At 39.8% G+C, this 13,010-nt stretch overlaps 1 protein-coding gene across 1 annotated transcript in view; it reads left to right on the top strand.

Annotated features, from left to right (window-relative positions):
- Positions 1 to 13,010, top strand: part of LONP2 (lon peptidase 2, peroxisomal) — a 37,870-nt gene that overhangs the window by 6,332 nt on the left and 18,528 nt on the right. Inside the window, exons 7-10 of the mRNA XM_031061476.1 lie at positions 90 to 348; positions 5,926 to 6,067; positions 11,909 to 12,059; positions 12,616 to 12,742. Coding sequence (XP_030917336.1) covers positions 90 to 348; positions 5,926 to 6,067; positions 11,909 to 12,059; positions 12,616 to 12,742 — 679 coding nt within the window. The remainder of the gene's footprint in view (positions 1 to 89; positions 349 to 5,925; positions 6,068 to 11,908; positions 12,060 to 12,615; positions 12,743 to 13,010) is intronic.

Genomic DNA, 13,010 nt, shown 5'->3' on the forward strand with positions numbered 1-13,010 from the left:
TGCTGAAGGTGTCTGTTCCTCTGTAGGATCAGTTGTTTGCATTTCCAAGGTAGATGTTCTGATTGATCCCTGTGCTGTGTCCATCCCAGACCGCCTGGAGATCCGCGCAGCTCGCATTGTTCTGGACAATGACCATTATGCCATGGAGAAGTTGAAGAAGAGAGTGTTGGAGTACTTGGCTGTGCGACAGCTTAAAAACAACCTCAAGGGACCCATTCTTTGTTTTGTGGGGCCCCCAGGAGTTGGTAAAACCAGTGTTGGAAGATCAATTGCAAAGACTTTGGGTCGAGAATTCCACAGAATTGCTTTAGGAGGAGTCTGTGATCAGTCTGATATTCGAGGCCACAGGTAATTATTTCTTCTTTTCCTAATTGCAGTTTTTTCTTTGCAGAATGTATTGATTGCTTTCATTGTTCAGACAATACAGAGAATTTTTGCTTCTATGAAACAATGGTAGGTATTTATTGATTTTCCTTGGTATTCAGTGGTGTTACTTAGGAGAGAGTTTTAATGGGAATGGATGTTTAGTGCTGTTGTACAGCCTTTATTCTTTCCTCCTGCTGCTGCCTTTTCTTTTCATAGGAAATGGATTTCATCTTCAGTTACTTTAGCACTTCAAAGTAAAATTCTGTAGAAAGTTTAATGCAAACTCTTGATTTTTCTGCTTTTTAAGAGAGATGTAAAGATTTAATTATCCAATGTAACCTGTGGTAGCAATACATTCCTTCATAACCATGTTTGCTGCTAAAAGACAAGAGGAAACTTGGAGTGATACGTGAAAGTTGCTAGAGGACAGCAATGGACTTGTTTGTGCACTGTTTTCCTATTTCAAAAGGACATTTATACAAGAACACCTAAGCTGGCAGGTTTCAAAGGAGATTTTTTTGGATGACATTCCTTAGGACTGTTTTTGATGTTGGGCTCTTTATGTATCTACTGTTTCGTCTTTTAAATTTGTATTAGTCCATTCCTCAATCCTTGCACCTGGAGGCATAATGAATGGGCAGTGGAGATAGGTAACTGCCAAGCATCACTGCAGCATTTTTGTTTCCATTACACATATTTTATGCTTATTGCATTCAGTGTAGAAAATCTGGAATAATGAATTTTAGTCAGGTTTTCTTTTTTAAGTTATGTTATTGAATACAATTTCTCCTTACAGCAGTAGGTGAATACTGTGAATTAAAAGCTATCAGTTATTTTTTTGATGCCATCTAACAGTTAATTTTGCCCAGTGACTATGCAGCTACTCTCAGTAGGATACATCTAAAATAGAATGTCCTAAAAACAGCTTAAAATGTGACTCAACAACATGTGCTATTCGAAGAGAAGCCACTAGAGGCTGTGGAATACTCAGCATTATGGAAAGTAACTTTTCCAGAGCAGAGCAGGACTCAATCCTTTGAAACAGGGAAGCCACATCTTGAGCTTGACATTATAAACAAAAGTCAAACTTCCCATCTTGTGCTTAGACCTCATAAAGAGTAAAGACAGGGAGAGTCATATGAGAGAGCCTCTAAAAAGCTTTTTAATTCAGGTGTTTGTGGCTGTCACACATTTTTTGAGGGCATTATTAAGTTATTGATTTGTGTTAGAGGCTAACTGTTTTAAATTTCATATTAAAAAGTGCATGAAATTAGCCAGTGGGAAATATTTGCTAAGAGACTTTATTTTTCACCAGCAAAGGAAAATGTAATCTAGAATTAGCAAGAATATTGTGTGGTTGCTGTTCAACAAGAAAGTGTATAGTTTAAAAATGAACTTTAGAGCAGTTGGTACCAGGAGTCCTTTGTAGCCAACTGCTTCTTCCAGTTTTTTGTAGCTAAAATCAAACCCACCTATTGCATACTGGGTTTTAAATTCTGCTTTGGTTAGTTTTCCTCTTTCTCAGAATAAGATTTAATCAGATTAGAACTACAGCTTTTCTGTGGAGCTCTGTAGTGTCCTTTTGTGTGAATAAATCCTTCAAGTTGCTCCCAGTCAGGTGAATCCACGTTGGCAGTCTGGTGGCACTCAGAGGGAGGTGATCTGGAAGTGCAGGAGACACAGACTGTTGCTTTCTGAGTTTCACTGTTGAGCAGGCTGATTTTCTAATATTACACCTTAGAACACTTAGATTTTTTTTCTCCTAAAAGCTCCTTATTAGGCCTTGGGGCTTCAGTTAAGAATTCCACTAACATTGCAGGAGAACAGTACTATATGTGCCTACTGATGTACTGAACATGTAGAAAAATGTACCAAATGTACTAGAACATTCAAAAGGAACTGTTTCAGCTTGACTTGCAAGCAAACAGTGCCTGAAATAGCTTTCACTTGGCCACTTTGGTGAAAGGTGCAGACTGAGAGATTGAGCAGACCAAGCTGTGGGAGAGCAGCAGGCTGGGCTGTGCTGTCTCAGTAGCTGTGCTATCCCACCTGATGCGGCAATTGGAGCTGCCCACGTTTGGCCATTTCACTGGGGATCCTGTGCCTGCACCTGGAGCTTGGGAACCCTTCACTGACTGAGTGAAGAGTAGCAGGCATTGCTCTGCATTCCCAAAATGAAATCATCCTCTTGGTACCAAACCAGAACTCCTCGATCAGACATATATCAGCTGTTGTCTGCATTTACCACTCATCTGTACCATGTGTTAAAGTATGTTGGTTTATATTTGTCATTTACTTGTATTAAAAAAAAAAAGATAAAAAGAAAAAACCCCACAAACCACTCTGAAGAATAACTTAGAACTTTTTTCCAAGAAGCTCAGTGCTTTTAAAATCTCCTCAATATTGATATTTTGTATCACACAGGAAATGTATGATCTTCTCTGTTGTGTGTTTTTCTATTTCTGAAAAGGAAAGATGTAATTGTGCCATTTATTTATAGTGGTGCTGGTGAGGTAAGTGTGAAGCTCTGTTTCTCACCTTCATGTGAAGCACTCCTTCCTGTATTACCCCTGCTTTGCAGTTTCAGAAGCTTGGACAGTTCACTTCTGCCTTAGGCCTTTGCTGAAGACTTGTTCAGGTGCAGCTGTTTGAGCAGAGGATTCCTCACCAGGACAGCTGTGCTGGCAGAACTTCCTGCACAGCTTGCACCAAAGAGAAACGAACTTCAAACAGCTTCACCCAGGAGAGGAATGGGCTTTGTTAGACCAGTACAAAGCAGAGATGGATTTGTAAAGCCCTTGGGTGGATGCAATCTCTGGTCTTGCACAACAAAAAAACCCTAAAAAACCAAAAAGGCTGTGACCTTGTGCAAGGACATTCAGAAACAGTGGCGTTACCTTTGTTATCCTTTTCTAGCCCTGCAGTTAAAAATTATTTAAAACTACTTGTCTTGAGATCACCGTGAAGAAAGTGAGTCCTGTTTCTTTCTTTCAATAATACTGCCACTGCTTTAAGGGTTCTATTTCCTATACTTTCCCAGTTTACTTTGTGAGAACCAAGAAGGTTGGATTTCCCAGCTGTTTTTCTTGCATTTTCTAGGATACACAGTGCCTGATGACATCCTATACCACTAGTGTTTTGTTTAAAGGGACTTTTTCACTCTATGTAAAAAGATTACTAAGTTGCAGATCTCTGCCTGGAGCTCTCAAGGGGTGGGGTTTTTTAAGTGTTGCTACAGAAGTGAGATAAGTAGGAGACCTGCTCTGTGCTTTCTGTTTTGAGTGGGAAAAGCTGACTGTCCTCTGGGTTTAATGCAGGGAAAGAAACTGCATCAAAAAATGAGCAAAGCAATGTGGGATATTGTTTAACCTCCTTTCAACCCTAGCAAAAATAATGAAATCAACATCACATTCAGTGATAGTGTTCCTAAACATTAGCATTTAGTTTCACATCTTACAAGGCAAAGGTTAACAGCCAGACAGATAAATGACCATGTCTGCTTGTAATTTTAATATATTCTGGCTGGTTTTATATGTAAATACCTTCAGGGCCTGCCTTACCAAGGATTCTTTTGTTGAGATGTGTTCCCCTAATAACTTTGGAGATCTCAAGCATTTGATTATTATTATAATAAAATATGTATTGGTCCATGTCTGATAAATGAAGAGGTACTACAGATTTAGACTATTGCATCTGTTTGCCTTCATTTAGTTTATAAACCAGCCTCTTTCAAAAAACTCAGTGGAACATGGATAGCTCAAGTCTTTATGGTATTCAAAAGGACCAAGTAAAACAGTGTATCTGAAACCACAAACATGCATTAAAAGTGTGATGTTTTAAAGCATGCCCTAGAGAATAATGTAGCAAGCAAGAACAAAGAATGTTTGATGTTTACCTAACTGTGTTACCCTATTACTACCATAAGCAAAATACTGAAACAGTTGGGCTGCATTGTTTCTGAAGCATATAAAATTATTCTCAAGTGCAGTGAGTACCTTGTGGTAAAAACAACCCCGGGAAGAACAAAACCCAAAACCACCAAAAGAAAAGAACCCAAACCCATAAGTGAAAAAAGCCAAATCCTCCCAAAACCAAAGGAATGCCCAAACTGCTACAGTGACACATTTATTTACACTGGTACATGATTCCCTCCTGTGAATTCCAGCTCTGGCTGAGTCTCCTCATTTTCTGAATGCACTCTATGGGATGCTTTCCCTGTCCTGGCAGGGCTGTGGGTGTGCAGATGGAGGAGGAGGAGGAGGCAGGCTGGCTGTGGAAGATCTCCCCATGCAGAGTGCTGATCTGTAATGAACGTTCCACAGCTCAGCCTCCTGAGAGCAATCCACTCCCTTCTGCACATTGAGACTGCACAAAAGCACTGAAGGGAGGAACTGTTGCCTGCTGGCTGCTTCAATCTTTAGCAGCTGCCTCAGGAAGGTGCTAACAGGCAAACTGAATTTCTCCTGCATTCCTGGCTATGTAGAAGATCTTAAAACCTTTTCTTTTTTCTCAGATCTAGAATTAAATTAAAATTATATTTACTGCAATTTGTTTCCTCAGTGGTTAAATGTTACATGAACTGACACCATTGCTGTGTGGTTTGGGTTCTGTTTTTGTTGGTTTTTTGGGGGTTTTTTATATATTTAAAGTAATCTCTAGTATTTTTTGAAATTAGTCCCTTGGTATTTTTGGTTTCATGTTTATAAATGTCATCCTGTTTATTTTGGACAGTAGTGAACCAGATCATATGGCAAAGCAGGCCTGTTCTGCTTGTCTGCTTTGTGAGGGTCATGAGCTAGATATGTAATTCAGCACTGAGTGTATCTCTTTCTTCTTAGAATTTCATGGTCTTAATTATAGTGCTTTGAGTAATTATGGCACAAGCAGAAATGAGTGTGATAAATGCAGCAAACAGGGGTTGTATACATCTGTAAAATGTAGTTGTGCTCTGTGTGGGTTATGGAAAAAAGATTTTACTGATTTGCTAAATAAATTCAAACTTGTCATTTTTTGTTTCATTGCAGTGTTCAGCTTTTCATTTTATATTGAAATGACAGTAAATACTGTTCTTTTTGGTGGGTGTTTATTAAACCATGCTGTCAAGGGGACATTGTCAGTTAAGCATAATTGGAATTTTGCTCTCTTTTGTAACATGCTGTGTGAACTCTGTTGTGATGACAGAATCCTAGCATTGTAATTATGAATGTTTTTATTAATGAGGTTCCCAAATCTGCTTCTGCTTGTTCCTACAGTACAAGGATGCTGGTACTGAAACATATTAAGATGTCCACAAGCTATAAAGTTTGGATACACTTTCATGCAAATTATTATCTTTGCAGACCAGCTAGTTCACTGTGGAACTCTGCTGTTACAATGGCTGTGTTGTATATTCCATATTTTTATCAAGTATTCTGCAATTTTTTTGCAAAAAAAAGCAAGAATTGTTGAAGTGCTCCTTGTTCTTCTATTTTGCCTGGAGTTTTATTTGTGATATTTTTGATGTTGCTCCTCCTGTTCCCCATGTCACCCTCCTGTGTCCCCATCCCCTTTCCTTTCCAGGCGCACCTACGTGGGCAGCATGCCTGGCAGGATCATCAATGGGCTGAAGACTGTCGGGGTGAACAATCCTGTTTTCCTCTTGGATGAGGTGGATAAACTGGCAAAGAGCTTGCAGGGGGATCCTGCAGCAGCCTTGCTTGAGGTAAGAGGTGTTAAACTGCAAGCATTGTTTCATTTGATTTTAAAAGAATTAAATTGGACTCAGAAGATTCACTGGACAAAAGAAGGCCCAAGATTATCTGTTATTCCAATATCAGCTGCTGAGTTCTGACATGGGTGGGTTCCTGTCAGTTCCTTGGGCACAGTGCAGATGCTGTTGCACAATGGCTAAGTAACATAGAAATCTCAGTGAGCTCTACTTGAACACAAGGATAGGTTTTGGGGTGTTTTCTGTATTAAAATAGTGTTCAAGCCCTGAACATCACTTATTTGGAGGACTTCAAGACATTGATTTTTAATGATCAATATTTTTAGCTAAGAAAGAACTGTAGAGGATCTAGACAGTAACTAGACTTCTTCAAGTTTTCCCTTTCTTTCTTGGAACAACTTTAATATATTTTTGAAGTCTTGATCGTACCAGCTTGTATTGGAGCTAAGCAGTTTACCCAGTGCATAATATGATGCATGTTCTTTTAGGAGCATTTCTTTAATTAGTATTGTAATTAACTTTCTGAACTTGGATTTTTCATGTAAGTCACAGATTCCCACTCCTTGACTGATGATGGTGTGATGAGTGTTTGGCTGATTATGGTGTGATGAGTGTTAGCTTTCCATGAGAGTCAGGTTTTCCATGAGTGCATTTTTTCTGAGCTTCTGGTACTCAGATATGAATTACTCTAATTTTGAAGCACATATTACAGTTGTTTTATCATGAAGGTTTTAGAGTTGTTAAAGTTGATTTGCTTAAAGACACAAATAACATTCTGGAGATACAAATGATGGCTTTGGTAAATGAGATACTGTTGGAATATTTTGTAAATCTCATCAAGGGTTGAGATATCATTAATTAGGTTAGTGGGGCTTTCAGGAGGCCAAAACTGGAGTGATCATGAGGAAGATAAATTGAGACCTGTGCCTTGCAAGCTTCATGCATCATGTAGCAGAGCAGCAGCAAGGGGTTGTCAGAACCTTCATCCCAATTTCCACTTTCTGGAGTGTGATGTGATATCCCATTGCAATTCCCTTTTCCACTGATTGGTGCATATTCAGTGCTTTTATTCTGGCAGTTTGCAGGAGAGAGGAAGGAGCATGTCCTCAGGTGTGGGGGAGAGACCAAGCATTGCCCTTCCCTGGGAGAAAGAAGGCTGTGTCCTTCTTCCTGTGCCAGCAGGGATGGCAGAGGAGAGAATGAGGGAGGTGCTGGCACAGTGGGGCTGGGCCAGGCTGAATTGCTGAGGCTGCCAGGGCAGATGCAGCGCTGATGCACGTGGTGGTTTTAGTATTGTGCGTGCTTAGAGATTCCTTGTGCTGCTGTAGTTTTACACTCTGCCTTCTCTTTTGTGTTCTCTCTGCCCTAGGGGCTGCCGTGCTCCCACTGTTGCAGCTGCACTGCTTCTGGCATGGCTCTGTACCTGTTTCAGTCAAAAGGAGAGGCATTAGTAAAGAATACCCACATTATTTGAGCTAACCTGGCTTGCTGTCACGGAAATGACTTAGGGCATTTTCCTAGAAGCATCTCAGTTGTCAGACCTGAGGTGTGGTAGCTTTAGTAGGTGGGGGTGAAAGTGGTTCTCATAGTATTTGCCTACAGAGTCATTCTAATGACTCTCTTGACTGACAGTGCTTAATGCAGTGATTTAAATATGAAAAATGCTACTTAAATTAAGGTGTCATGAGCTCATCTGGATGCTGTATGACATTCAGCAAATGAAGTGTCAATTGACTTCCTACAAATGTCATTATTTTCTTCCTGCTAGATAGTGGAAAATTACTGTTTTGACAAGGCCAACGAGTTCTTTGAAAAATCAGTGTATGAACAGGCTGTGGTTTGAGAGCTCTGTTTTGATCTTTGCATGTTAACATGAACTAATAGTAATTTAAATGTGCTAGAAAATAGCGTGGCTTTACTTCTTTAGCTTTTAAAAATGGCAGTTATGGTCCTTTACCTGTGCATTTCTCAAGTGTGTAGTACACTTTTTTAGGGTGCATGAAGGGCCTCAAAGTGCAAAGAAAACAAGCAGAGAAGTGTAATAAATACATTATTCCTTGTGCTATTCCTCTGAGGGATTTTATTTACACTTTGCTGAAAGTGTAACGCTCTCTGTTTCTGAGTTTGCTGATAACCTCTCCTGTCATTTGTCTTTTAGATACTTGAGCTAAGCTGTCCTAATTCTAGTCAATGAATGGATAAAAATACCTGAAAATCAAATTTTTCTATTTAGCTGGCTGTTGTTTGCAATGCAGACACAATGATTTGGGATTTCTTGGAAAGAATGTTCCAGTCGTGAATCTAGATCTGTATATTAATATTGGTAATTTTATTCAACCTTTACTGGGTTTTATAATTTTTTTTTCATTCCCTGCCCTTCAGTAGAGAACAATTGTGGTTTTCTATTGTGTCATTTTTGAAGGCAAACAAATTGAATTAATACCTGTTTAATTGGTTGTGTTGGAATTCTGGTACTTTGCTGCTGCTTTGAGATGTTTCTGTTTTCCATCTTTTAAAACCACATTCTCAGGGATATTCAGCTCTGTTCCTGTCATGGATTTTTCCAGCTGAGCCTCATAAGGTTCGCTTCCCACTGCCTGCCTGGGCTGCAGGGTTTATGTAAGCCCTGCTAATTGCCCATTAGTTGCATCTGGAGAAGTAATTGCTCTATTAACCATGGCTGGGCTGCTCCCCTGTGAGATCTTTATATCTCTGTACTGCTGGCTAAACATCCTGAAGCAGGTGCTTTACCTCTTCTAATGGACAGATGTCTCATGGCTGGACATAACAGCTTCATTTTCATCTGCTTCTCGTGGTTTCTGTGGTTGGAAGGTCCATCCGGAGGGAGCAGAGGTGGGGGTTATGCTGGAGAGCAAACAATAGGCAGTGGTCACCTAACTGCTGCATCTGCTGTTCGCACTGCTGCGTGTCTGCTAAGTGCCACCATTAAGTATGAAAGGCACATCCTTTATTCCTTAATGTGTAGGTGTGTTAAATTCTTGCTGTCCACAACAGGGCATATTCAGGAAGAAAATTGCCATCCCTGTGAGCTTGGGAGCAAAGCTAGGTGCTTTCTGATTGCTGGATTTGTGTTTGGTTCTAATGCTTCTGCAGAGCTGTTGCTTCAGCAAGACAGAATGTCTTCCTATTTCCAGTTACTGTTCATTAACAAAGGAATATTTTAGTCTAAATTTAGATGACCTCTGTTAAAACCAGAAGAAAACAGAAATGCATCCAAGTGCCTGATAGTGACTATTTGTATGCAGGGAAATTAGACCAGGAGCATAGCCAGGCAATTAAATGTTCATGGAATTTATTCTGGATTTTGTGGTAATAAAAAGCTGTTACAGAGAAGCCTTTGTATGCATGTGAGCTATCTGTCATAAATTAGCCAAGATATTTTGTGCACTGAATGTTCTTTTTGTACTTCATATTTCTGTATTAGTTGAGTATCTTGGAAAACTTTTGAGCTTGAACTTCAGCACAGATACCTAACTGTAGAACAGTTCTATTTGCTTTGGAAAGTCTGTTTGAAATACATAGGCAGAACATTGCTTTGTATCTTATTCTAAAAAACAGTTGCCATGACAAGGAATTATGAGTCCAGAGGATCTCCAGCCCTTGTAAAAAAATCTCAGATAATTCACATTTTTAGATGTAATCTGAGTTGGTTTGGATTACAGTTTCCTTTATCTTTATTAGACAGTATTTTTTGCATGTGAGTACTGCATCAATATTTTGTATATCTTCATTAATAACATTCTAATCACCAGCTTGGCACTTAGCAGGGTTCATAAGGGTTTCTAGTTACAGACTAGAAGGAGAGAGAAACATGCATGTAAATAAATGTGTCAAAATGCCAATTTGGTCGGTCAGAATACATTGTTTTTCAGCAGCTTTGGAATTACTTGCAAACACTTCAGCAGATAAACTAAAATTCTGTGGAAATATTAGTATAAAAAAAAAAGAATAAGTTGAATTAGGATTAGCTGTTTAAAACAGTTTAGAAAATTTGCAAGAGTAGACTTTGAGTGGGAAGCTAATATTTGGTATAGACCTGCTTGTTTTGAAGCCAGTTTGTGGCTGCTGTGCTTGCATTCCCTGCCTGTTGTTGTGTCTCCCTGTGGTTCAGGCCTGGGCTGGGCGGCTGGCTGAGGTAAGGCACAGCTCTGAATTGTGCAGCAGTGGACTTGGCTTGTCAGGATTCTTCAAGGCCTTTTGCCTTTGTTTGTAAAGAAGGGAGTAAATGACAGCAGCTTCTTGCTGAAGAGGGTAAGAAAAGCTTTTGAATAGCTTAGAGCCAGTGCACAATGGCATTCACTGAGTTCCAGCCCTAGGTGCAGAATTCAAGCGTATGCTTCAGTATGTTTTAAGATTTCACTGTTAAGGGGAATGTGTAACTGCTCTTAAATCTGTGCAGCACTTCAAAATAAAATCCAAATGTATTCTGATTTTTAGGGAAGTTAGCTGTGATTCTGGGATTCTGTAAGAGTAGAATTTTTTAAGTTTGTTCTGATCATTAATTTTTTGAAAAGATTTTTCACTTTTCAAAGCCTGAGGAGAATTGAAGAGTAATGAAAATTCAGAATTGTTTCTTTTATAACTATCAAAGAAATCCTCAAATTCAGTTGTTGTTTTTTAATTATCACCACTGTTCTTGGCTATAATTCAGGTTGTGTGCATTCATTTGGGTGTAGGCAGATAAGTTATTTTGACAGTGGAGTGCTGTTTCTCAGGAGATACATGGGTCCCATTATTTGTGACACGAGAATTATTTGTGTGGGTGTAGCATTGGTCATTCATCATGTGGGAAGGAAGAGTGTGGCTGCACTTCAAGGGGATGTGAAGCAAAGGTGGTTCACAGGTGATACAGAAGCCAGGGGTACATTGCTGTGTACAATGAACTTCCCACTTGTGGCACTGTTAAAAAATCTACAAGCCAGCATCTCGGTACCCTCATGTTCCATGTGTGTATTGAATATTTATCACCTAATCTTAAATCTAGGCAAGTGTTGCATTAGCACACGTAAGTTCTACTAAAAGCAATAGGAAGACAACACAGTTATTGAAGCTCTAGTTTTACTTGTTCAGTAGATTTTTGAGGTTGGTCAGACTGTGGTTTTGTTCTGCAGTGCTTGTTCAGTTTTGTCTCAGTTGTTTTGGAACAAAAAGAAAAATGATTGTGTTGGGAAGGCCAGGGCTCGCCAAGGGTCAGAGCTTGCCTGGGATGTCGTGGGCAATAAGAACTTGTACTCCTCCTTTAGTAATAAACCTGGACAAAGCAGAAAGAGTGGGGCAGGTGATTTCGTGACAGCAGCTAAGGCTGGGATTGTGTTCTCCCCCTTGGTCTCACAGGAGAGATCTCACAGGCTGGTGTAGGAGTAAGAAGTAAGCTTAGAGTAAGAAGAGCTGCCAGCAGCAGGCGAGGGTTGGAGTCAGGGATTACTGGGGAGAAAGAATTCTCCTTGTTCCATGGGACCACATGGGCTGCTTTTCCAAGGTTGCTGTGGGTCCTTCGAGAGCTACTCTGCCATGTGCGAAGGGTCATGGAGATGCAGCTTAGGGGAGGTGCTTGATGGCTGGAGAAATGCTGCAGCACCTCTAGAAAAGGGCAGGAACAACTCAGGGGAAGTGGCTTTTTGAACTGTACCTGTGATGTGACTTGTAGTCACAGAGTAATCCGGGCAAGGCCAGGATTTAGTGATATTCATAATGTATTTCATGACTGTAAAGTCAGATATGACAGATCCAAATGGAATATAATAAAAATGTGCATATTTTATTTACTTCTGAATGAACAATTGTGTGACATTTTTTGTGTTCACTCTTGTTAAGGTCTTGGATCCAGAACAAAATCACAGCTTCACTGATCACTACCTAAACGTAGCCTTTGACCTGTCCCAAGTGCTTTTCATAGCTACAGCCAACACCACAGCCACAATCCCACCTGCCCTGCTGGACAGAATGGAGGTTATCCAGGTGCCAGGTAACTGCAGTGCCTTCATTACATGGCTGCTGCAGGTCCTTAAACAAGGTTGGGGTGTTCTTGCTGAAATGAAAGGCAACTCCTTAAGGAAAGCCTGCCAGGAATCTGGAGTGCATGGCTGGGGTCATTAAAAGGCCTCTGCTGTGGCCTCTGTCACAAGAATACTACTTACCATTGTATTAGCACTCAAGAAAATGATTTAAAAGTATTTAGCACTCAGGAAAATTCAGTTCCAGGTCTGTGGTGATACATGGATACATTCTGTAATGATCTTTTCCTTCATTGATTAGTTTGTATTCTAATGGTCACTTGGCTGATGCATCTTTTTAAGATTCCAATGGAGAAAGACATCTTTGAAAAACTAAAATTCTCTTCTTGTTTGCATGAGGTTATGAATAGCCACAAAGGATCATACCAACAGCCTTGTAAATTATAGCTGGGGGAGGTTTTTTCTTAAATTCAATCAGGTAGAATTGTAAAAGATAAGAGATTTGATTATATTGTAGTATGTAAGCAAAAAGATCATTAATAAATAAATGCCTTTTTTTTTTTGAAGGATACACACAAGAAGAAAAAATTGAAATTGCACATAGACACTTGATTCCTAAACAGCTTGAACTACATGGTCTGACTCCACAGCAAATACAGATTCCCCAAGTAACCACTCTGGGCATAATTACCAGGTAAATCTGTTCATTGCTTTCAGTTTAAATACCTTCTTTTATAAATCAGTTAATGAAGTGGTAATACAAATATATCTTAATATGTATTGTCCTTAATAGCTTCAGCAGTTCAACAGTTGGTAGCTTGTGGGATTGCTCTTCCCCTAGCTCTTGCCTTCTCTAGAGAACATCCTTTCTATAGAGAATTCCTTGCTCCTGCTCTCCAGGCGTGGCTCAGTTGTGCTGACACAGTTGCCAAGGCCCTGTGAATAAACAGGAATACCTGGGG

This window comes from Geospiza fortis, unplaced genomic scaffold (assembly GCF_000277835.1).
Source record: "Geospiza fortis unplaced genomic scaffold, GeoFor_1.0 scaffold405, whole genome shotgun sequence".
NCBI classification, from domain to species: Eukaryota; Metazoa; Chordata; class Aves; order Passeriformes; family Thraupidae; genus Geospiza; species Geospiza fortis.